General features: G+C 41.3%; 1 protein-coding gene across 1 annotated transcript in view; it reads left to right on the top strand.

Annotated features, from left to right (window-relative positions):
• Positions 1 to 25488, top strand: part of shisa8b (shisa family member 8b) — a 38703-nt gene that overhangs the window by 3513 nt on the left and 9702 nt on the right. The window contains exon 3 of the mRNA XM_030755671.1: positions 13892 to 14016. Coding sequence (XP_030611531.1) covers positions 13892 to 14016 — 125 coding nt within the window. The remainder of the gene's footprint in view (positions 1 to 13891; positions 14017 to 25488) is intronic.

The following is a 25488-nucleotide window of genomic DNA, read 5'->3' as shown; positions in this document are numbered from 1 at the left end:
CATTTATAATGTCTGATAAAAGAAAAGTTAAAAAACAAAGATGAGATGGGAGAAACACCCTCCAACATTTTAATGAGTGTTGATGATGGACAGTTTGTCCACCAGAGGGCACTGTAACTTCCCTGTCAGGAACCGTCTGTGATTTTACAGAAGTGTACTGTGATTTGGTTCGATGGGAAGTGGCACTGACTGGAGACTCCATGGATGGCAGGAGGAGGCTCTTCTGGAAAGGAATAACACAGAAAAAGACTTGTGGTGATGTGGGAACCAGAAATCATGCAATGACAGTGAAATTTGGCAGGTGAAATAGCCTAACTGTTAACAACACAAAGTGGGCACATGCTGAGTTAAACTTTTCCCAACTTTGAGGCAAGTAACTGAAGTGACCACAAATGGGAGGGAAGAAAACTGCTGATCGGCATAAGTGGGGGTGGCAAATATACCTGAGGGTGGAATGTCAAAAATAGTGACCAGCTGTCAGCTACAAAGAGATATGCTGTGAGCAAATCACTTTATATGTAGGCGGGGCTTAAGAAATTAATATAAAATAGTTCATTTCTAGTTCAAAATCTAAATTATGAACCTGAACTATTTTATTTTCATCAGTATTAACTAATCTAAGGTAGTGTGAACTTGCACAACTTTGTGCTTCTGTGGGAGAATTTCTCAGGTGTACAAATGTGTCAAAGTTTTAGAAAGAGCACGTTAAGTCACATTTTATGCAGATACGATCGTTTCCAGGACTGGATGGTGAGCGAATCTTGTGCCTACGAATTGAGATACTTAAACCCAGAGAAGAAAAACACAGCTCCTCATACAATAAAATCATGCATACACGCATGTGAGCATACACACCAGCTACAGTATAGGGTTTAATACGTGGTTCAAAGTTCAATCTGTTCGCCTCAGGAACTCATTACAGCACAGCATGGGCTCAGATCTCTCAGCTTTCATCTCGGGCCAGCTCTCTCCTAGCTGGCTCTTCTCATTCTTTTATCTATAGAGCTTGTCCTTTATATCTCTCCAGGCTTATTGTTTCTGATCTCATTTTCTTGCTCGAACATCTATTTCATCATGCGCTATTTGTACCTCTCATCCTGAGTTTCTTCATCACAAATCACTTTGTTTTGGTTCATAGAAGTCCTCTTCTTCAGCCTTTCCCCCCACATCCCCTTAGTCCCTTATTTCCCATTGTCTTGAATTTTAATTGAGAAGATGGACACTATGACAGCTGCTCTCACGTCGCCACAAACCTCCACTGACCATCAGGTCTGTTTGTGCGCCTCCCATTAACGTGAATCGCAAAACTCATTCAGTGGATAACGCACCGCTAGGATTAATATTTCCTGCAGGGTAGCACCTCGCTGAAATAGAAACACTTCAGCTGCAGAAACATCCTCCCTCCATGAGCCCATCTTGACAGATTACCGCTCCCCCTTGAGATTAAACAAATTTCACTGAGATTACAGCTTTACCATTTCAGGGCTGCTCTGCTTGCATGCTTGTTTAGTTATTAGCCTGCTGACATAAATCCCTGTTAGAGAAGTGTACGTGCAGCCAAGACCTCATATGCCACGCACACTTCAAGAGGTGGGATGCACAGATACTGTATACACTTCAGAGATGGATATTAAAGTGGCCGAGCACAAAGCAACATTTTTGCATTCTGCTCTTGTGCTGTTGCACCTGCTCTTTCTGTGCACCTGCTTCCCGATAACTCTTAACATCCTGCAAGTAGAGGGTGATTAGCGAGCTGAAATCCTAACAGTTTTCCCAAATCAGCTTTGAAAGTTAAAATCCAAAGTGATCCTCCTCCTCCTCTCCACACACACATCCACCTTCTAATACCCCTCAACTTGTTCCAACCACTCCAGGTTCGGCGTGTTTGCGCGCTGCACTAATCCTCAGCCAACAATAGAGAACGGAGAGCGCCGCCTTAGGTCATACGCGTCATGTCTAATGAAAGGCTTCAACTGGAGCGGGACCGGCTCTACACTGTAAACAAACACAAGTGACCTTCACGATTTTACATGTATGCGCACACACTTGCAATGATTTATAGTTCAATTAACAAGAATAATAGGAGTGGCATTTAGGTTGCATGAGCATGGGTCAGATCACCACAGTGAGAGGTCAGCACAGCCAGGGGGCGAGATGCGCTGCAATACAGACTCCACCTAGCAAAGTGTGAGCGGCCCAGGAACAGCATTATGGCCTGTGGAGGTCACATGGTTCAGATTGAGTGCGTGTTTGCGCGAATAAGTACATTCATGAGCCTCTGTGTGTGCATGTGTGTGTCTAAATGTTAGTGTGCCACAGCGCTCCAGCTGCTCTCCAAAAGAAAACCCTGTATCTTCCATCACTAAATGAATTACATGCAGCAGCTAGTATAATAACTGTTCTTAATTAATCTATTTGTTATTAAGTCACAAAAATGTTGATAGGAATTTTATAATTTAATTGTAAAATATTCATTTAACATTGAATAACAGCAGTAACCAAAAAGGTTGGTTCTCTGATATTTCTGTGATGTCACTGGTCAGAGATAAGGTCACAGCAGATGAGCCCAAAGTGAGACCACCACTCAACCAGTACAGCACTGCGCACAGTCTTGTCCCCAGCATGCCGCAGAGACTGAAGCGATCAGAAGAATAGTTTTTGAGTTGGGGGCGAAGAACAGGCAGACACAAGCACGAGCAGAGATTTCTTCATTTAAAGATCCTTCCATCAGAGATCCGTTTATCCATTCATGCATTTTCCTAACTGCTTTATCCGGTTCAGGGTCACAGGGACTGGAACCTTGCCCATCTGACTTTGGGCAAGCGGCTGGGTACATCCTGACAGATTGCCACTGCAGGGCTAACACAGAGAGACTGACAACCATTCATGCTCACATTCACAATACTGATGAATGTTAATAAGCATGCGTGAACAGTGGGAATACACAGAGTGAGCCTACCCAGGCACCACTGTGCCACCCTCTCATTAGAGATCCAGTTTAAAAACTTCTTTAAAAAATGTTTTTCCCAACATGATTCTGTTGTCCTTCATGTTTCTATCCAGCATCAAAACTACATGGAAACGGATTCATACATTTGGCTGCTTTTGCATGTCACACTGTATCCAGTGTGTGTTTATGGCCACAGCTTTTTTTTAGTCATTTTGTTATGTAATGAAGGACACTGTTGCTTAAATGGTTTGACTGCTCTGCCCTGATTTAAGGCTCACAGATAAGCAATACCCAGCATGGGGATACATACGGGGCCATCAGCACACACACACACACACGCACACCAAATTGAATCACTTCGGATTTGAATCCTTTCTCACTTCTGATTACAAAATATTGAGTCACTTTTTATATTTACACTATTGTCACTTTAATTTTCTTTGACTGTTCAGATATTTGTGAACAGTTGTTGGGATTAGATGTTACTGACAAACCGCTCAAAGGACCGCACACTAGGTGCCCACACCCTGAAGTATGCCCTGCACTATTTGACTCTAAATGGGACCGTCATTTACAGAATGAACATCAGGCTGTATGAATGAAGACGTGAAACTAGCAATTGAGACCATCCACTCATCAGAAATGTGTTTACTGAGAGCATAAATTGAGTGAGAACTAGGTTCATTTTTTTCATAGACTTCTATGTAATCTGACTTCTTTTTTCAACCAGAGTCACTGCCCTCTGCTGGCCATAAGAAAGAATGCAGGTTTAAGGCACTTTGACTTCACTTTTCAGACCTGAAAGCTTCCCCCATCTTTTATTTAGCATCTTTTGGAAAGATGGATGGATGAGTGAGGGCTTTTAACTTTGTTGTCTATTGACTGGATTATGTGGTATATGAAGGAATCCAAACCAAAGAGCATCAGCCTCCATTCACAACACTGTGCAACTGAAGCAGACCAAACCTGAGGTGATGCCCTTCATTATTCACAACTCAGCAGTAATCCCAGTGGACTGAGAGGCCGTAGCAGTGATAATTTCACATAACTGGACAGAGCAGGTTCAAACAAATGAAGGATGAACAGAATCTCGAGGTCACTGCATTACAACCACCACACCAAACAAGGCTACGTCCCAGCTGTGTACTGCTCTCTCTACCACATGGTTCAGTATAATGGGAGGTGACAGACAGTGACCTCAACAAACTGTGAGCCTTTCACACCAAAAACCTTTGGAGAATCTTTGCCATCGTCTGGCCGATCCTTGCCATCTCTAACAGAGACATGCCAACCCAGTATGACAAAGAGGGCTCTACACTGTAAACTCTGGATGCTCAAAAAACACAAGAGGAGGACCCAACCACACTTTGGCGGTAGACCTCAGGTGAGCAACTGGCCAAATATGAGCTGGCATTTTGGGGTCTAAGAATAGAAGAAGAATTATACTGACTTCTATTTAGTGCAACAGACTTGATGTCATCAAGTCATTGATAAACTGTTATGAGTTTTTAATCAGCTATCAAGCCTAAAACCAGGAAACCATTAACTGCATTACAACTGTCTGCATTTTTACAGTGTAAATAACAATTAAAACAGCAATTTAAATAATATTGTCCTCTGAGGGGGTCAACGATAAAATTATCTTTGAATTAAAGGATCTTGATTTGATCCTCTGCAGCTCTATAACTGATGCTGGCAGTGCTTAACAAATGAAAGAAGTGGGCAACTGAAGTGAACATGCATTACCTAGCTCCCACAAACCTGCAATTATGACCAGCTTCATAGGTCACGGCGTCCACAGGTATACTACAAATGTTATAACTGCAGCCTGACCCATGCGTTTGTTCTGTGGCAAGTGGAAAACACAGACTGCCGTCAGGAAGCAAATCAGGCCACTACAAGCTGTAAATACCTGATATGTGAGAAACAACTTGCCGACTTTCTTCAAAGTTTCCTTTCCCTCTGCTACATTTCCATAAGCCCCCCCACTCCCCACTCCCAATTTCTCTTACTTCTTAAGTACCTCGAGGGTTGAGCTGTCACTCTCTATCACCTCTCACCTGTCACCAGCGTTTGTGTGAGCATGTCTGCATGCATGCATACTTGCAAGTAAATGTGATAAAGTGTGCACATGCGTGCGCCCGCGTCATCGCTTGCCGCAGTTCCTCCCAAAGTGAAGTGACATATAAGCTGACAGATTCCTGGCTGCATCAGAAGTGACAATTTTCACCCTGCAGCTGCTTTACCTTCCTCTCCTCCTCCTCCTCCTCACTGCTGCCAGGCTTCACTGGGCCCACACACACTTAAATGTGGGTCAGCGCACACTGACTTAAGGGTTTGGCTGCGTGCTGTTTCCGTGTTTGTGGTCGGTCTTTGTTTCTGCGTAAAGGTGCTAGGAAATGAAAAGCTCAACGACAGGCAGCCTCATGTCTGTCTTGTCTTGAACAGCATATCAGCATTTTGGGTCGTTCGGTCCTAAAAGTGAGAATTTTTGTCTGTCACAGTCAAACCCACACAAAGTGAGCTGGATGGTGAGGCTCCATTTCATTCTTCTTCCAAACTTCTAATAAACCGCCTGTCCACAGCTTCAAATGGGGAAGAAAACCAGTTAAAAACAACCGTGTTGACTGTGAACTGCTTGAAAACTTTTAATTTAGCACAGAACAGCATTTCTTCCATTTCAAGGTCAGGAAAGAAAGAAAAATCACTCGGCAGCTTCCACGCCAGGAAGAAATCGAAACAAGTTAGTTTATTAAGAAGAGAAAAACCAGCTGCATCTAACAGCTAAATAATAAAAACACACACTGTGGAAGTTCACACTGTATGAGCTGGTCGGGAACTGGAAAGAACTGCGTTTTAATTTTCAAGTTGACTTAAAACCTTCATGAGCTCTGTGCGAGAAAAACCATAAAGCTACCTGCAACACTCAAACCAGAAAATCACCAGCACCAGCCCTTTCCTCATTTAAGGAAAATGTTGAATTTCCTGCACTGAAAGATGCTCCTGTCTGTATGCATGAGTTGACTGGCAGATGAGAGGCCTTGCAAATTCAAACAAGAGAAGCAGTCAAAAACAACACTCACTGCTGCAACAGAGGTGCTTGTCTAGACATTGACACAGCTCCTTGTAAGCCATCCTATGCTTCTTGTTGTTGTGGTACAACCACATTTCCAATAAAAGTTGGGATGCTGTGCAAAATGAAAAAAAAACAAACAAAAAATACAGATCACTGTGACCTCGGAGATTCTGGAGAAATCTCTGTGCGCAAAGGGCAAGGCTGATAATCAGTATTGGATGCCCGTGATCTTCAGGCTCTCAGACGACACTGCGTAAAAACATGATTCTGTCAGAGAAATCTCTGCACACTTCCAGAAATCAGTGTCTGTAAACACAGTTCGCTGTGCCATCCACAAATGCAGGTTAAAACTCTATCATGCAGAAAGGAAGCCATATGTCCAAATGGACTGAGGCAAACTGGAAAACTGTTCTGTGATCAGATTAATTGAAATTTAAAATTCTTTTTGGAAAACATGGACACTGTGTCCTCTGGACTAAAGAGGAAAGGAGCTATACGGTTTTTTATCAGCACTCAGTTCAAAAGCCTGCACCTCTGATGGTGGTGGTGCATTAGTGCCTGTGGAATTGTCAGCTTTCTGAAAAGGCACATCAATGGTGAAACGTGAATACCGGTTTTATATCAACATCTGCTCCATCCAGACGACTTCTTTTCCAGGAAAGGCTTTGCATCTTTTAGCAAAACAACGTTAAAGTACATAATGTTTCTATTACAACAACACCCCGGACTGTTGAGCAGCTATCCTAAATAAAAAATTCACTTCTTTAATTCTTAAAATGGGACATTTTCTCAGTTTACATTTTCTACGTTCTATTTTGAATAAAATATGGCTTCATGAGATTTGAAAGTCAATGTGTTCTGTTTTTACTTTCACTTTTCTGATGAGTTTATGGGCTTAGTCACACATTTCAAGACATACAGAATAAAACATTTAGCCCATTTTGTAAATTTTAACATTTCAAAGGATATATGGTTAAATAACTTTATGCGCTCACTGACCTAAATGCAGGTTCAAAGTAAAAAAAAAAAGAAAAAAAATGTATATGGCAGTGAGATCTGACAGCAGATATACTGTCCCACTACCACAACAAGAACTTCATGTCACTGTGGGGGGCTTTTGGGATTGTGTGATATGGCTCCGCCTTTAATGAAACTAGGGATGAGCGACAAGAGGGGAGCAACAAGCGGGGGAAATAAAGAGAATGTGACATGAAGATATCAGCAACAGTTGCTTCACTTTGCACACAGAATTCTAGACAGTGGAAAGCGGTTTTGGACAGAGGACAGATGGAGACTGTATACAGTAAAATAGGAGGAAAAAAACAGTCTCAGAATGGAGCGACATCTGTCATCTGTTACCATGTGGTTACCATGTGTGGAGTGTGTTTGTCAGAATGACAGAGAGAGGTTAACTGCTGTCCTCAGGAAAAGGTCAAAGACAAACTCACTCATCAACAACTAATCTAACATTGCTAATCCACAGTTTGATGTTTTAGAAAAAATTGTAAAATAAAACCAAAATTATTTTAATAATTAAATATAATAATAAATAAAATGAAACTGTAGTGATTGACTCTGCAGAAAGTTGGCAGTCTTTTATGCACTATGCCCCTCAGCATGATTTTACATGGCCTACCACTTCCTGGCTGGGTTGCTGTTGTTCCCAATCACTTCCACTTTGTTGTAATCCCACTAACAGTTGACTGTGGAATATTTAGTAATGGGGAAATTTCACAACTGGACTTGTTGCACAGGTATCATCCTATCACGGTACCACGCTGGCATTCACTGAGCTCTTGAGAGCGACCCATTCTTTTACTAATGTTTGTAGAAGCAGTCTGCATGCCTAGGTGCTGGGTTTATAAACCTGTGGAGAGGGACGCGATCGGAACACCTGAACTCAGTGATATTGATGGGTGAATGCATACTTTTGGCAATATGTGTATGTGTGTGTACGTATGTGTGCGTTTAGTGAATGCATTCAGGGGCTGTGGTGTACAGTAGTGATGTACCATTCTTTCTTACTGACAACATCTACATTAGAGCAGTCAGTGGATTTATGCTGCAGAGAGGATTTCACATTTTGGAGTTATTGTTAATATTTGTTATAACTGCTCATTGTGTGTGCTCTAATCTTGGTGACCTGGGAGGACTAATTGATTGTTACAGGACATTAACGAAGTCTCGTTTCACTGTGGCTTTAATGTGATGAGAAAGGATGGAGGAACTGATGAGCTCCCTGATCACAATACTGTTATATAATATGTTATAGAATAATAAGAGCAGTGAGGGCTGAAGCTTACTCATGAAATGCATCAGCATTTTATATATATATATATATATATATATATATATATATATATATATATATATATATATATATATATATATATATATATATATATATATATATATATACACAGACACACTGTATGATCCATAGGTTTTCTGCAACAGATCAGAAACAATCATTTTCACAGTGAACACTGCGTGGGGAACTTTAGGCCAACACAACCCAGTGGGAGTGAAAGCTGATCTGCTGAGCTTTGGCCCGCTCTTTCATATCATAGATTTGATGCATTTACACAGGAGAGTCTGTATATTTTTGAAGGCGTCATCAGCTTTGACAATATGGGTTTGTTTTAATTCTTGAAATGGAAAGTAATCACTGAGAAAGATGTGGCCCATGCTCATTCAGATCTAAAGTTTGCAACTTTTGCACAACCTGGAAAGCTCCAGTAACCAGCTTTTCCCAACATTCCTTCTCTGCACACTCTTGTTGCATTCTGCAGATAACATTTTGGCTTGTTACTTGAATTTACTAAATGTCTATGTTTTGTGCTAAATTAATATAATGAACTATATAGAGGACAGCAAACCCATGCCTTGGGTTAAGCTAGTACGCTGGACCTAGGATATATGTGTGAAGAAGCCCATTTTAATTGGCAGTTTTGTGATGTAACTATAATCATGTAACTACACTGCAACTATATAGTAACTACAGCCGTGTGAAAAAGAAAGTACACACTCTTTCAGTTCCAAGGTTTTACATATCAGGACATAATAAAATTCATCTTGTCCTTATTGGTTTTTAAAATTAGGCAAATGTAAGATCAAGACATTGTTTATTGTTATTATTCAAGCATAACAAAATTAAGGTAATACCCCCTCACATGGTGCATAAAAAAAACTTAAATAGCATAAATACACTGACAAAAATATAAATACAAATTACTGACATGCATTAAAAGTTTATTGTTTTTATACGTACATATATCTATCTACACATATACACATACATGTTCACACACATATATATATACTAATATCTACATACATGACCAGTAAGATTATTTACAGGCTATATGTAGAAGCGATGAATATACCTGAGGGTTGTAATCATAAAATGATTTATTACATGATTTATTTACAGATTGTAATATCTTAAGGGGTAGGATGTGGAATTAGGCAGAAAAATATTGCACATGAGGGATGAACATAAGTTTCTGTGGGACTGAGTTCAGCAGTGTTACAGCTTTAGGGAAGTAGCCGTGTTTAAGTCTGTTTGTGTGTGTGGATAGTGTGTAACTGCCTGCCTGATGGAACAGATGGTGTCCGGGGTGTGTAGAGTCTTTATGAATTTCCTTGGCCCTCTTCAGACAGCGAGTGGTGTAAAGATGATCCAGAGATGGTAGCTCTGAGCTGATGATGTTTTGTGCTGATTTTGTCACTTATGAGTCTGATGACTGTCCTCTCATCCACAAACTTAACAATGGTGTTTGAGTTGTAGTTGGGTTGGCAGTCATGCGTGTACAGAGCATACAGAAAGGGGCTCAGCACACAGCCTTGGAGGACTCCAGTGCTTATAGTGAGAGAGGAGGATGTGTACTTGCCCAGCCTGACAGTCTGAGGGCAGCATTTTGAAATGACTTGGGTAAGAGCAACTGGCTGATAATCACTGAGGTCATTTGTTGTGCATTTCTTGGGCAGAGGCACAGTGGTGGTGGTTTTGAGACATACACGTACTGTGCATAAGGATAGAGAGTGGTTGAAGGTTGTAAATGCCTCTGCCAGTTGGTCGGCACAGGCCTGCAGCACAGGCCTGCAGCACATGTCTGTGCACGATATCAGGGCCAGCTGTTTTCATTGTGTTGATGCTGTGGAGAGACTGCCGCACCTGATCAGTGAGTAGAAAAAGGGGCCTTGGGTTGTTGCCTGTCAGTTTATGACTGGTTTGTGGTTGTTTATTATGGCATTTCAAATCATGTAAAGAAGTAGTTGAGTTATTGATTTGTGCAAAATGTGTGCTATTTGCCCTTTAGTAGTCCAGGATTGACAGGATGCTTCACCACATCTGCTGAGAGTTGTTATTAGTAATGAATCTTCCCAAGTGTGGATGTGCAACACTCAGAGAAACAGAAAAAAAAGTAAGAGCTCCATCTCAGACTCCACAGGCCTCGGTTAGCATGTTAAAGGTTAAAGTTCATGACAGTACAATTCCAATAAACCAACAGACCAATAAAACAGGAAGAAGAAGACAAAGAGTAGTCACTGGCAGCACTTAAACAAATTCTGACTCATTAAGGAATCTACACCCATTAATGTTGGCAATTGATTGTTTTGCTTTTCTTGACAATCTAGCCCACACCTTAGTATTAACCTCTTAACCAGTGGCAAAGACATCTTCATTCTTTAAAGGCACCCAAAGAAACTCTCGCAAAGCTCAGCCAATGCTCTATAAACACCACATAGCCTAAAGACAGGTTTTGTTGCAGATTAAAAGTCCAAATCAGCAAGTTGTTTGAGCAGCGAGCCAAGAGAAGAGTGCGCAGAGGCTCGAGGCACTGCGTGGTAGTGAGTCACAGAGGGGATGAGGAGCAGAGAGAGAGCGGTAGACAAACAGTATGGTTTGAAGAGGAAGGAAAAGAGAAAGTCAGATTTAGGACTGAGTTTAGGTGAGGAGGGGGATGTGAGAGAAAAACGTGACTCAAAGAAAAAAGGATAAAGAAACTAACGAGATGTCGTGGCTCATAAGCCAGTAGCTTAATGGACCCGCAATACAGAACCAGCAAAACAGCTTCACGGTTTACGGCCTTTATTTAACACAAGATAATGGGCGAGGTCCAGGTGCCAGTGGTCCACTGAAAGGAGAGGGAGAACGATGTTAAAGTCCATTCAGCAATATTTCCGATGCACTTTGAATTGAGTCATCTGAATGTCTCTGGCTTACTTGGTTTCTGGGAGGTTATTACTGGGAGAGGGGGAAGTTAGGTGTTGTGGGAGTCTAGAGCTTGGTGAGTGTTGGAGGGCAAGCAGGCAGGCAGGTGGAGCGATAGGGCTTCACATGAGAGACATGGAAAGTGGGGTGTATCCTCAGAGAAGTAGGGAGCTTCAGCTGGACAGCAGAGGGATTAACAACAGCGTCAATCTCATACAGATCTAGGAAGCGAGGAGCAAACTACCTAGAAGAATGTCTCTGGAAGAAAGCCAAACTTTCTGGCCTAGTAACAGGGGGCAAGAGTCCGTCGTTGATCGGCCAACTGCGATTACGCTCTGCTGTGCGTTGCAAGGCCACCCTCGTCCGCTCCTAGGCTCACCTACTCCTCTGAAGATGTTGCTGGATAGAGGGTATGGCCAGGTCCTCTTCCAGAAATAGGGTTGATACCCAAGACTGGCTTCAAAAGTTGATAATCCTGTGGCAGAAGTGGTTAGTGCATTGTGTGTGTACTCGATCAAAGGTAACGTCCTGCTCCAAGGAGGGCCACCAAAAGTAATGTTTCAAAAGAGAGATGCTTCTACTCACCCTGGTGTGACACGCAAACTTAGAGGCATGACCTCAGCCAATAACTGCAGGACGAGCAGAGGTAGGTACATACAGTAACATGGGTTGGGGGGGCTGTCACCGGGGTCCGGTTCCTCTTGCAGGACTTTGCAAACGACATCCTCCACCTCCCAGGAAAGTGCACCCACTGTGCAAGTAGAGGGTAGGATAGGTGCTGATTCTGTGGAATCATCTTCCGGGGTGAACTATGCAGGGATGGAGCATCTTATCTTTTTTGGTGATAAAAAAGATAAGACACTCTCCACGGGAGATGATGCCGGCAGCCACAGAATCCCTAATACATTTCTCCATGGATTCCCTTTTGGGACGAGACAGATTGTATATTCAGCCACTGATCTATTCCCCTGCTTAAGATTCAACAGTCTCTTGTAAGGTTGCCCTTGCTCAACAGATGATCAAACGGTTTTCTTAATTCCCCAATGAATGTGTCATAAGAGCAAATGGAGATCAAAGTGGTGATAAAAAAAAAAAATGAGTGCAGGTTCACCCTGAGCACATGTGACAGAGTTGAAGGGGTCTGGAGAAGCTGTGGAGGACGTTATGCTGCCTGTGACATCGTTCAGCATGACTGGTTTGGTGGTGGGTCAGTGATGGTCTGGGAGGCACCTGTTTTGAGTGTTGGGAGTCAAACGCGGGTCAAGACAAACAAATGTTCACATGCAGTAGTTATCTATGAGACACTTGTGGGTGATGACAAATGGGATTATATTCTACATCAAAATGATTTAATGGCAACAACATAGTCCCTGCAGGAGCCAGTTTTTGTCATCTGTGACACTGTTGCTCGCACACATCATCACACCTACAGATTATCGGAGAAGTGGCCAAAGGGACACACTTTTCTAGTTGGTATCCGGGTGTGAACACGTGGCCCCTGGGACCAGTGTGTCTTGTGTACCTGTGCATTTATGTGTATGTGTGTGTGAGAGATTTGAATCAATAGCAGACATTCAGGAAATGCACAGTGTGTTTACACATATGTGTTTATTCAAAGAGGTTTATATTGAAAGGAAAGAAGTGTTGACATAGCGCACATCTTCATTTCATCAGGTGATCACTGAAAATGAACAGAAAGTCCCCAAAACTCTGCAGAAACATACATCTGTGTGTACAGTATGTGAGTGTGTGTGCACACTTGCGCTTGTTTGGAAGCAGTTCTCGCACCCAAACTCATCTAGAGCCAAGTCCTAATGTGAACATATTGCAAACACGACAGGCAGCGAAAAGGCCGCCAGTCAAATACAGCTGGCAGAAATTTAGCCTGGAAATAAAAATATGTTGCTCAGGCTCAGTTATGTAAGCATACGTCCTACAGTAAATGTAATGCAACAAGATACAAACAGTCAACTCTGTCCCAATACAGGCAGTGGCACTGAATGTCTTCCCCACTGACACAAATCTCTGTTTTAAATTTGTGATTGTTGCATTGTGACATGCATGCATAGCGACATGTAAGTGGTAGCTATTTGCACACATGCATGCACTGTGTGTGTTTGTGGCTTTGGGTGCAAGCAGTGGTTCAAGCAGCTGAAGTTCTCTGGAGACTAAAAACACAGAACTTTCTCACACCTGACCAACTTGTGTGTTACGATCAAGCCATCCCACACCAACGAGAACAGCAACCTGATCATTTTTTACTTATTTTCAAGTTGAATGATCATATGATGTTTTTTTGTGGGCCTCTGTCCATAGGCTTTCACAGAAAAAAAATCATATTAAAACACAAGCCTCCTATTTTATTTTAGTCCACATTTCATTCAAATTGCTGTTTTGTTATGATTTGATTAATTGATTTCATTGGCTGGATGAGTAAGCACAGAGAGAATTTATATCTCACAGTACAAACTTCTTTAAAAAAAAAAAAAATCAGGTTACACTCTGCCTCATTTGTTGGATAACACAACTGTTGAAAAGAGCAATGTAATTTTACCAATAGACATAAAAATAATGTGCATATAATGTTTATCAAATGAAATAAGTTGAGCACCAGTTTCAGCTAGTGTGTGTGTGTGTTGGTCTCCAGGACACTGACAGACCTGCTGAAGCAGCAGGGGGGTGAGGTGAGCTCAGAGGAAAATGCCACGGCCAGTCCGCCCAACGGAGGGAGAGCCAACGGCGTCTCAGCCAGGATGCTGCGCAGCAGGAGTGGTGAGTGCAAAGAAAGCATGTGCACGCATACATGCACATACACACACACACACACACACACACACACACACGGACACGGTACACATGTAAAGGTAATGCAGTAAAAAAGTATCAGTTTACTGCTGTCAAAGGTCACAGGGCTGTAGCCTCACTCAACTGACTGTACTGCCCTGAGATAGACACGTCACCAGGCCTTTAGTAGGAAGCAGGATTTCATCTTATCCTGGTAACTTCAGGGTTAAGCCTGGGTTTTCTGGACTACAAAACTGGTTCACTTGTTACTGGGGTATTTCGCCATGGTAACTCATAGAGTCAGCTGGTATGAAACCAGTGCCTACTGATCAATCAGTCTTCCTGGAAGATCCCCCAGACCTCACAAATGCACTTCTGGAAGAATGACCAAAAATTCCCATAAACACTTCTAAACCTTGTGGAAAGCCTTCCCAGAAGAGTTGCGGCTGTTACAGCTGCAAAGGGTGGGCCGACATGATATTATTCCCTATGGATTAAGAATGGGATGTCACTCAAGCTAATCTGTGTGTGAAGGCAGATGAAATACACTATTTTGGCAATATAGTGTATTTCAATAAAGTCTTGTGTCTGAAAGCCATTTTACATACAGTCTTATTAAAACTTTCAGTTTTCTTAACAACCTTAGAAACAGCGACACTAATTGCGTACAGTATGTTGTACAGGTAACGTATGCACAAATACGCACTGGCTGTTGTTGGCTGCTGTAACTGTGCCGGCATCTGTCTTGTGTAGCACAACAGACCTTTCAAATCAGAGCTGCATTGAGACTACCAGGGAGACAGGAAACATGAGCTCACTGAAAACACAGTTTGTGAAATTTTTGGGGGGATTTCAATTTGCTAATTTTTTTTTTTTTTTTTTTTGTCAAGCAGACAGTAGCAGCTATTTTTCAACTGTTTTGTGGCTCAGGGTTTAATTTGTAAATGAGGAGGCCCTGGAACACAGCAAAGATGCTGCTCTGAGGGGTCAGTAGGAGACAGACTCACAAAACTCTACAGTATCCAGAGCACATTGGCTGCTTTTTGTTTGCTTTATAAAGCCTTCGAAATGGCATTAAAGACTCTTCTCAAGAAGATGGGAACTGCCTTTCAACTGGAAGCTGATCAAAGCAAATTAGCTACATGCACCGCTGCACTCCAAACCCAAGTTTGGTGAAACACTTTGCTACCCTCTACTCAGACACCATTGTGACATCTGGTAGATTAGTCTGACCACCAGTCAAACTGAATGTCTTCAACTGTGATGCCTAGATCTGTTTAAAATGTGCAGTGTGTTACTGGCACTGGTTGGTGAGATTTATTTAAAGGAAAGGACAGGGTGAAAACAACAAAGGCATCTTTGTCTGTAAGTGGAACACATGCTTGTTGCACGTGTGACACTTGGGCAATACGCACACACATGCACTGTGTAATTAGTATGCTAATGTAAGCAGGCTGAACCCCTGAAGGCAGCACGTGCCGTTTCCCCACATTTCCATCAGCAGATACAGCAACCTGAATCTCAAACACTCATTTTGACCATGTTTTACACGACTCTCAGTGCAAAGCACCTTTTATGCCTGGACTGGTTTGGTCTGTGCCTACCAGTGACTGATGGTGCGTGTTTATCGATCAGTGGTGATGGTGTGTGCTCTGCATGTGATCATGTGGGAGGGTTGAGCGTCTGATATGAGAGACCCCTGCAGCTTCTATCTCACATCTCTCACAGTGTGGAATTTCACACCCTGCTAATGACATGATGCCACATGCAGTATGTGACGGACACTTTAACCCAGACATCCAGACATTGATCATATGCACTTGAAAAGTGCAAAAAATGCACTTGCTAGAACTAATACTAAACAAGAGGATGCTTGTTATGTTTGCTCAAACAAAAAGAATCTGAAGAAGCTAGTGTTGCACCAACACAACTACAGTGCTACTGTCAAAATAAAAGGTGCAGACACAGTATGTGGCGATGTACAGGTAAATTACATAAATGGTATAAAATTGGCTTTTTTAAGGCAATACAATCTTGATTAGGATCCCTCAGAAGTGCAGAATTTATTGCCGCAGGCTCAGTTTTCCTTTGTTGTACGTGCTCTGCCCGTGTCTCGCTTTGTTTTCCTTTTCCCTGGTTTGCCCACTGCATATAAAAGATGGATGCGGCCACCGTGAAGTTTCTTAAGTTCTGTTATGACGCTGCTGTTTAATGTTTTGAAAGAGAACGTAATCTGCAAGGGGCCGAATTGACTATGAAACCACGCAAACATATCCCAGATAATCCCTCTTTCTGCCTCTTAGCAAAGGAGCCGAGGACAGTTTTCTCAGAGGTTCCTATAAGCCTGGAAGTGTCGGGGGTTGCTGGATTAGAAATGCAGGACTCTGAGACAGACAGACAAACTAAAAGCAAGCCTTTTATTACAGCAAACAGAATCCAAAAACAGGAACACACTGGGAGGAAAATAGACACTCTGACAAAGGGAAACTGGGACTAGAAAATCTCACAAACACTGAGGGGTAATCAGGGAATTAGACACAGCTGGGGAATGAAGCAGAGGTGAAACTAATTAAGATAATTTCACAGGGTTAGTAAAACTAAATGTAAAACATAGGCGACAACTAGCTAGCAAAGTAAAACAGGAAATAACTAAACAGGGGAACTCAGACACAACATTAACCTTAACACGAGGAAACAAAGTAAGATGAGAAGAGAAATCAATACTTGCATACAAACAGTAACTGCAACTAAGAATACAAAAGAAATGACAAACAGGAGGGCAGATCCCAAAATTAAGTTTGTCAAAATACATGCATGAAATTTAAGTGGCGATGACTACAAAGGCCCAGGAAATGAGATGATTTGCTTATGATTATGTTTTTATCTCACTCTGTGAAAAAACAAAACCTCTGATTCCACACAAAAGCACTAATAAACACGCCCACACCTCCACACAACCCTGCAGGAATGTTCCACTTTGTGGGATTTTTGCATCTAAAAAGCAGCTTCATCCTTTCAGCTGTGGCTGCTGCGTGTGTGAGGGAGACGCAGCACTGTGCGTCACACAGTTGGAGAACAAAAAAGAAGAAACCGGGAGGAAGTGAGATGTGGCTACATCAGCGGAATCATTTGCCTAATCTTTGTGGGTCTTCACTACAGTACAAACACAGACAAGTAACTGTCTTAAGGAGCCTTTTGGCTCCCAGAAAAAAAAGATTTTGCTACTTCGGGTGGATGGAAATCAGCTTTTCTTGCTCTTTTAGTTACTTCCTGTTTTACTTTGTAGGGCATATCCTCACATGACATTCTGGGTTTGTTTTTTTTTTTTGTTTGTTTGTTTCTTATCTTCGTCCGTTTTCCCACCCATGTATTCTTGACGTCACTTGTGCTTCACCACCCTTCATCCTGAATGTGTAGCTCTTGTCATCCACCTCCTGTTCCTGTGCCTTCCCACATTTCTTCTGTTGGTTTTCTTTGTCATCTGTTTTGATTCTGTTTCCTTTGTTTGGCTCATCTTGTGACCTTTTTCTAAACAATTCCAAATCCAGCACACCCACACCTCACATTTTGGTTTTAACATGTAGGGAAAAAAAGAATAATTATGTTTTAACAGGCTCTGGGCCCACTCTTTTTACCCCCTCTGGAACAAGAAATGCCCATTAGCACTGTCAACCCACCACCCACTTGTGTGATGCAGGACCTAAACCAAAGAGAATGGTGCACCTAAAATTATTTTACATAATCTTGTTTTAACTGTTAAATATATCAGCTTCTGTCAGGTTTGCTATTCAAGTTTGGCTCAGCTCAACAGATGTTGGGTTTTTATATTTGGTGAGTGAATGGGGGTAGGGGGGATTTTGACAGTGTACACTTGAACATGGGGAAAGGAAGATGCAAATTAATGTAAAGAAAGATGAAAAAGCGAAAGTGGTCCTGGAGTCAGCTGATGGAGTAAAAAAATAAAAGCATCTTGGGATTCAACAGAAGATACGTGGACATCTATCTCCAAGGTAAATGTGTTCAGATTGGGTTCAGATTTTTTAACTGTCTATGTCACATCCATCTGAAAGTCATCAGGCACCTCTAGGTTTTGTGTTGTCCGGGATGTTTCTCCTCTCACCCAACAGGTTCTTTAATTCAAAAGCCACCCTCATAACTTTAAGTGCAGGAGATTGCATTGTGCTTGGTGATGTAAGGCTTGGATGCAGCTGCTCAGCCGTGGAAACCCATTCCATGAAACTCTCTTCACACTCATCTGAAGGCCACATGAATTTTGGAGGTCTGTAGAGACTGACTGCAGAAAGTTGGGGATCTCTGTGAAGAAAAAAGTTTGACTTATGGACTTTGCCTTAAGACTGTGTGTCTGCTGTCTACAAATATATTTTGTTTGGTTGTAAAGTGGTTTCAAGCAAACTCACAGTATGACATTTCAGGGTCAGTGCATCATGAATCACCTCCATCTGTCCCAGATATCCATCCGCTCTTTGCTCCTTTCTTTTCACATCTCTTTCAAGCATGTTTTTTTCTACTTTTCTGGCTTTTTGGACTGTGATTGTAAACTGACAGACAGTGTATGTATATGTATTTACAATGCAAACTGTTCCCTTATTGAGCCACAGGACAAAGTGGAGCACCAGATAGATTTCCTGGGCAGGACACAGATGAACAGTATTGGTTTTTCCACTGCAGACAAGATGGCAGCGGTGCCTTTGGAAAAAGTTAAACTCATTACACACAGAGCAATTGAACACATTTGAATTACTTGGAAGGTCGTTGAGAGGACTGCTGCCATTTTCTCCAGTGCCAACATTCACTTTGAAATGAATAAATAAAAAATATTTACATCAATTTTATGCTTTTGTCTATGATAGTGCAGACAGGAAATACAAGAAAAGAGGAAACCATTCATCTGAGAGAGGGTGAGAGCCAAGACATATCCACCAATCGGAAAGAGAGAGAAAGACGATTAAAATCAACCAGTCAGATGGCTGCTGGTGATGGCATTCTCTGTAACCGACTGTAATCAGCAATAAAATTTCTCTGAAATGGGCTTAGTCCTTAGTATAAAATTCAAACCATAACTGGCTTATAAACCTGAGCATCCTAACAATTTGCTCTGCCGAGCTATGGTTTTGTATGATTCTTCTTTACAATATGTTGCTCTAACATTCAAGCCATAGACTAGTAGTAAATAAAAGACCCGATACCACCCTGATGCCGCCCATTGAATTGTGGACTCCCATATGCAGCCTCAAGTTTGTGATCCTGGCTGTTGCCATCTGTTTTTGTTTGTCTTCAAAACAGGTATGACTACGTTGGCCGATAGGGTACAGAGGAGCCAGCTAGCAGGCTTTGTTAGCAAGATGCATCCGTATTTCATTGTGACATTAACCCTTTAATACCAAACCTGTCGCTAGTGACCAGAGGTGGTAAAAGTACTGACATTCTGTACTTAAGTAGAAGTACAAGTACTTATGTTAAAAAATACTTTAGTAAAAGTCGAAGTACTGGTTCAACTTCTCTACTTAAGTAAAAGTAAAAAAGTACAGGCTCTGAAATGTAATCAAAGTAAGAAAGTAAAAGTAGTTCTTTGGAGGATGTTTCTACCTGCTATTTTTGTGTAAAACTAACCGAACCTTATTATACATTATTGTAATAATATAAAATAATATTACATGAGAATACAAACGTTATTCCAATCTAAATTTTAATCCTAATGAATGAACTCAGCTTGAATCTGTTATGTAGGACACAAACTGTGAAAGGGAATTTAAACACAGCTCTGTTCTCTGTGTCCTCCATAGTAGAGGGTGACTGTGCCTCCACCTAAACACCAACATGAGGATACTCAGGGGTTACAGTGGGATTCAGAAGGTGGAGGAACCCTAAGATCAGCTGTAGTGGCTCTGCATGGGGAGAAGAATCACAACTTTCTATTGTGAGCTGCAGTAAATGATGTTGGTGTGCAGGCTGTGATCAGCTGACCTGCTGCTGCTGCTCTGAGGTTTACTGCTCTGTGTGGATGAAGTGAACTCACAAAGATGTAACCCAGTATTTCACAGCTATCTGAGCTGATCTCCATCCCCTACACTGACAGCATACAGGCTGTAGAAATGTTGGATTCAGTGAATGAATCTCAGCATCAGCAGCTTTGATTCAAACTCATCTCTGCTGCACTGATGTAACCTGTAACTGTGACCATGAACACAAACACTGTGCTCCAGTCCAACACAGAGCTTTACTGTAAATACAGTACAACAAGCTAACCTAAACTGCAGTATTTTCATACAATCTTTGAATAACACAAAGTCAGCATACTTCAGTTTATTTTCCAGTCCTTACCTTTAAATCTAACCTCTCTTCTTCCTCTCCTGTCCTCTTTCTCCATCTCTGAGTGAACTTCTCTCTCTTTGCTCTCCCTGAAATACAGCAGCTCTTCTTTTAGCTAGCTGTGTAACAAACTGCACACACTTTGTGTGTTTGCTGATATTTGTTGAGCATTTAGAAACGCTGCATTTACCTGCCACACGTTACTCCCTTCATGCTCGCTCCTCTTCAGTAGCGCTAGCTAAGCTGTTTATGTGCCGCAGCGCAACTTACGGACTCGGTCCGGCCCGCTGTGACCCCTGATTATAGTGCTATAATTGAGACATTAATTATATGGGTTTGTGTATTTAATCCCTTTGTACGAGATAAGCCCCGATGATGGAGGATACGCCAGTACGATTGTCTCTTATGTGTTATTATTCCTCCATTTAGGCTCAGATCGTTTGATGTTTGACGGCGCACTGACCGGAATTGCAAACTTCTCTCTGACGTGTTAAAAAGTAACGAGTCTGTTTGAAAATGTAATAAGTAGAAAGATACTTGTGTAAAAATGTAGGGAGTAAAAGTAAAAATTACTCAGAAAAATAAATACTTAAGTAAAGTACAGATACCTGAAAAATCTACTTAAGTACAGTAACGAAGTATTTGTACTTCGTTACTTCCCACCTCTGCCAGCGACAGAACATGCTTCAAATGTTCCTGGACTTCCGGCACCAATCACCGTAATAACCCTATATTCGGTGTGAAGCGCAATTTCTCTGCTTGGGTGTTAGAATCCGATCGGACAAACGTCACGTAATTACGGTAATTCAAAGTACACTTGATCTGACATCAGTGGTGATACACTCAGTGTTAACCAGCTGTTCACAGCAAGCAAGGACTGGTAACAGGGGCATCGATTGCCGCTGTTAAAGGGTTAACTAGGATGATAATTTTGGCTAGGTAAAAACAGGCTAAAAACAAAATGTACTCAAGAGCTAACTCTTGTGTCATTTGAGCATTTAACAGGTGAGTTAACCTTTCTGTGTAACTGTTTTTTGTAGCAGGCTCTTAACATATTTTTTCTGCTCTGAACTTGGGTATTTTGACATGGGGGTCTGCAGGGAATGACTCGCCTTTGAAGCCCACCTCATGTGGACATTCAAGGAACTGCAGGGTTTTCTTTTGTGATCTGTAGTTGTTTCATTTTCAGCACCGCTGGTTGCTGCTTGATAAAAGTGCTCTTGGCCAATAGCTCGTGGGTAGCTAGCTGAGCAATAACTTTCAGCTGGCACATTTATATATATATATCTCCACCATATCCATCCAAAACTACAAAGTGTTTATAGTAAAATTAATGAATTTCTACCAAAGTAACCTGTATGTGTAAGTCACCTCTTGTCTGCAGACCTGTGTTTAAAACCATCTGCCTGAAAATTACATTTCATGCAGAAATATGTCACATTACAGAAGCTCTGAATTCTATTTACAGTGATTTAATAGGGTAAAAATGCCAAGAAGTCAGAAATCTTTAAAGTCACATACTTTGAGATTTACATGAACCATCAGTGATGTTAACTGGGGACAGGAGGCAGATATTAGGTCTCTAACAAATATGAGTCATTGTAGAGAGAAAGCTTGAAGCAAAAAGCGATGACCTATTTATCAAAGTCGACTGCAAAAGTCGTGCGACCCAGTAACAAATCACTCCTAACACAAATTTCACCTCTTCTCCTCCCACATCTCTTTTTTTCCCCGTTGCCCCAGCTGTCAGAAGCGTGACTTTGAGTGCTTGTGTCATCCAAAATGTTTCCCTGCACTCTCAACTCTTCCCTGGGGTCAATTAGAGGCAAACTACTTAATGATCTTAGTACGAATCTGTACGCCCATACTCTTGTCATGTTGATTACTCTGACAAAAGGCATGTGTACGCCTGACTCAGCCAGAGCAAGGATTATAAAGTAAGTGGATGTGGGAGACGGTTGTGTTTGTTCACGCTGCCTCTGCTGCACTAAATAATGGTACATGCGGACTTTCACATTGGATCACGCTGTTTTAGACGTGGTAGCCACCCTGCTTACTCGCTTTATTCTCAGCACTCAGGTCTCCTTATTCTTGCCACTGCTGTTTCGCACACAGACACACAAAGATATTCCTGTTTTATCTCTGAGATGAGAGATGCCATGCAATGCACTCTCTCCTTTATCCCCCCCCCCCCCTCCGCACATAAGACTTCTTTTATGTATCATTTGTATCATGCCAAAGCGCACTCAGAAATGCGCAAACACGCGTAATACACAGAAACAGTGTTTCTTGGTCTTGAGTACGCACAATTGCAAACAGCAGGAAGAAGATGGGTGTGTGTGGATGTATGTGCGTATGTGATTGAGGCAGGGAAAGTGAAGGAAACTGAGGAAATGTGAATCCCATTGCACTAAGAAGCACTTCTAAGAACTTTAACTGTTTTTAAGTTTCTGATTTGAAAATGAATTTGAACTCCCTGTTGTTGCATCATTAGTCTCCTAAAACCCAGCTAAGACAGTCTGGAAACTGAAAATATCTGGCAAACTATGAGCCCTTGCTTGTTAATTTATTGATAGCCTAGTATTTTGAATGTTGGAAAAATATATCCTCTCCTCTTTTCATCATAAAAAAACTGCTAATAAGAGAATGTCTGTGTTATTAATAATCAATGTCGCAGTTATTTCAATCAGAGCAGATCCCATCTGAGTATTTTTTTTGATGCTTCATTTAAAATGATCGCTAGTTATCAGTACCAGTTATTTTACCGTCTAAATCAGTGTGACTCCTGTTCTCCTCAGCACAGTTTACTGACGTTACACTCAAATGTTCTAAAGGTTTTATTGAAAAAGGTCAAAACATCTCATTGACTAAATCTGAATCTCCAAAAAGGGAAAGGAAAGAAGAAGGAAAGAATCTGTTGCCAAAATTACCCATAACTAATTTTAGTTCCCCTCTGGGTATTTTGGGGTTTTCCTTATTAGGTTCTAAAATGTTCCAAAGTTTACGTATAAATACAAATAATAGAATAAAAAATATGAGGTTCTTTTTTGTTGTTTGTTTTTGAAGTAAAAAATATAATGCCTCTACAGTCACGTGAAAACGAAAGTATACACGAGACTGTGCAGTCCTGTGAAAAAGTAAGTACACCGAGTAATCCAATAGGTTTAAGAGAATAAGTGGCAGCCAGGTGCTGCTAATCAAATACACTTGATTAACTGATCATCAGCAAACATGAACATCTCTTGAGAAGCACACAGACACACGTATCTGTAATTTCATGCTAAATAACAGACTAATAATTTAATGCAAACTTCTTGGATGGGTTGTACTTCACAGCAGGCATATTATTTGTCAGATAATTCCATTTAAAGGTACCGATAGCACAAATGTGGACAATAGAAAAGTCCAGTTCAGTGACCCACATTTGTGGACAGCAGCCTAGCAGACAGCTGTTGACTACAGCCGCCTGTGATGGCACCTTTGTCTGTCAACGTGGTCCTGCTCCTAATGTTAAACCTTCATAAAATCCAGTGGAAAAGTTTAAAAAAATAATTAAAAAAAAAAAATCCACCCAATGTACAGTTGTTATGAAGGGGAAACTATCCTTAGAGCAGTGATGTTATTTCAGGGCAAGCAAAGCCGGGCAGCACTGCTTGCCCAGTGAAATCTAAAAACAGACATCAATTAAAACCAAAGAGATGCCTCTTTTTTTTTTTACATTGCTGCCATCTTGTTGCTACAGTTAGCTATTGTCTCTGGTAGCAGGGTTGACTAAACTTCCAATCTTTGATGGGAGACTGATGGGAGATTAGCATGCTAAACAAGCTGCTGCTGGCTCTGCATTCACTGCTGTGAAATCAGTTACAAGCTGTGCTTTGTGTGGAAACAGAGCTAGCATTAACAAGTAAACAAGCACTCTGTGATTTACCATCTTAACATATAGGTTTTCCTTAATAACGACCTTCACCAGTGTGTGATGTAGAGGAGATCGAGTGTAGTGTGAAAATGTTTTTAATAACTCCTTAAGAACATTAGTGATAATGGAGAGGTGTAATCTCCTGCCATTTCCAGTTAAAATAATTATAATAATAAAATTAATTTTATTATGAAACTTCCAAGTTGGCTTCTTTTTTTGAAGCCCCTGAGGTTGACACTTATACCTGTCCACAAATGCTGACAATTTGGATCACCTCAGCTCTTCTTGGTGCTGATACAACACCAGCTGAGTGTTGTATCCTATTGGTCCTATTACTGTGTCCTCCTTCAAAGAGATTTCTGTTGTTATTGTCTTAATAATGTAATTCACCATTTTGGGGTCAACTCAAAAGAAAGGCAGGTGTGAAATGTAAAAGTGAGGTCAAAGGTCAAATGTGACATCATATTTAGATGCAAACTATAATGTCATATTTAGAATCCCCATATACTAGCATCATTTCCTAAATGATGGCAATACCTTGAAGAAGAGGTCAGAGATCCAAAGTAACGTGATATTTAGAATCTCCATATATCATTCTCAATATACCAATATGTTGTCAATACAAACAATTTCTGTAAGAAACATAGTTTTAAACAGTTCTAAATAGCATTATTATCACTTTGACCTTCAGATCAATCTTGAAGGAGAGGTCAGAGGTCAAATGTGACATATTTGAAATCTATACAGTACTTTTTTAAAGTTGATACCACACTCGTAAGAATTATAGTTTCTACGTTATGAGGCTTCAGGAAACAAAAACAAGTCCAGCTGCCCTTTTTTCAAGCTCCAGAGACAAGTTATAAGGCTCTTTGTCAGTTTTCGACCAACAAATCATGAAGTTGACCTTGAAGACCTTGGTGGATTTAAACCAAATTTTAATGGATTGTTAACTTGGCCCCACTCTACACACCTACAAAGTTTTATCAGAATTAATTCAAAACTTTTCAAGCTGTCGCGTTTACAGGCAGAATAACGCACATGCACGCAAATACTGCCAAAAACATATCCTCCTGGGCAGAGGTAATCATGGCAATCAGGAGCCATTTCTACACATGAGCGCTGGACAGTGTTGAGAGAATCTGGTCCAGACATTGTGCATAATTCTCACATGTAGCATGCAACAGAAGACAACCTTATATGTGGCAGATGCATTC

The sequence above is a fragment of the Archocentrus centrarchus genome, chromosome 19 (genome assembly GCF_007364275.1).
Source record: "Archocentrus centrarchus isolate MPI-CPG fArcCen1 chromosome 19, fArcCen1, whole genome shotgun sequence".
NCBI classification, from domain to species: Eukaryota; Metazoa; Chordata; class Actinopteri; order Cichliformes; family Cichlidae; genus Archocentrus; species Archocentrus centrarchus.
This window is presented reverse-complemented; position numbering and strand designations above follow the sequence as displayed.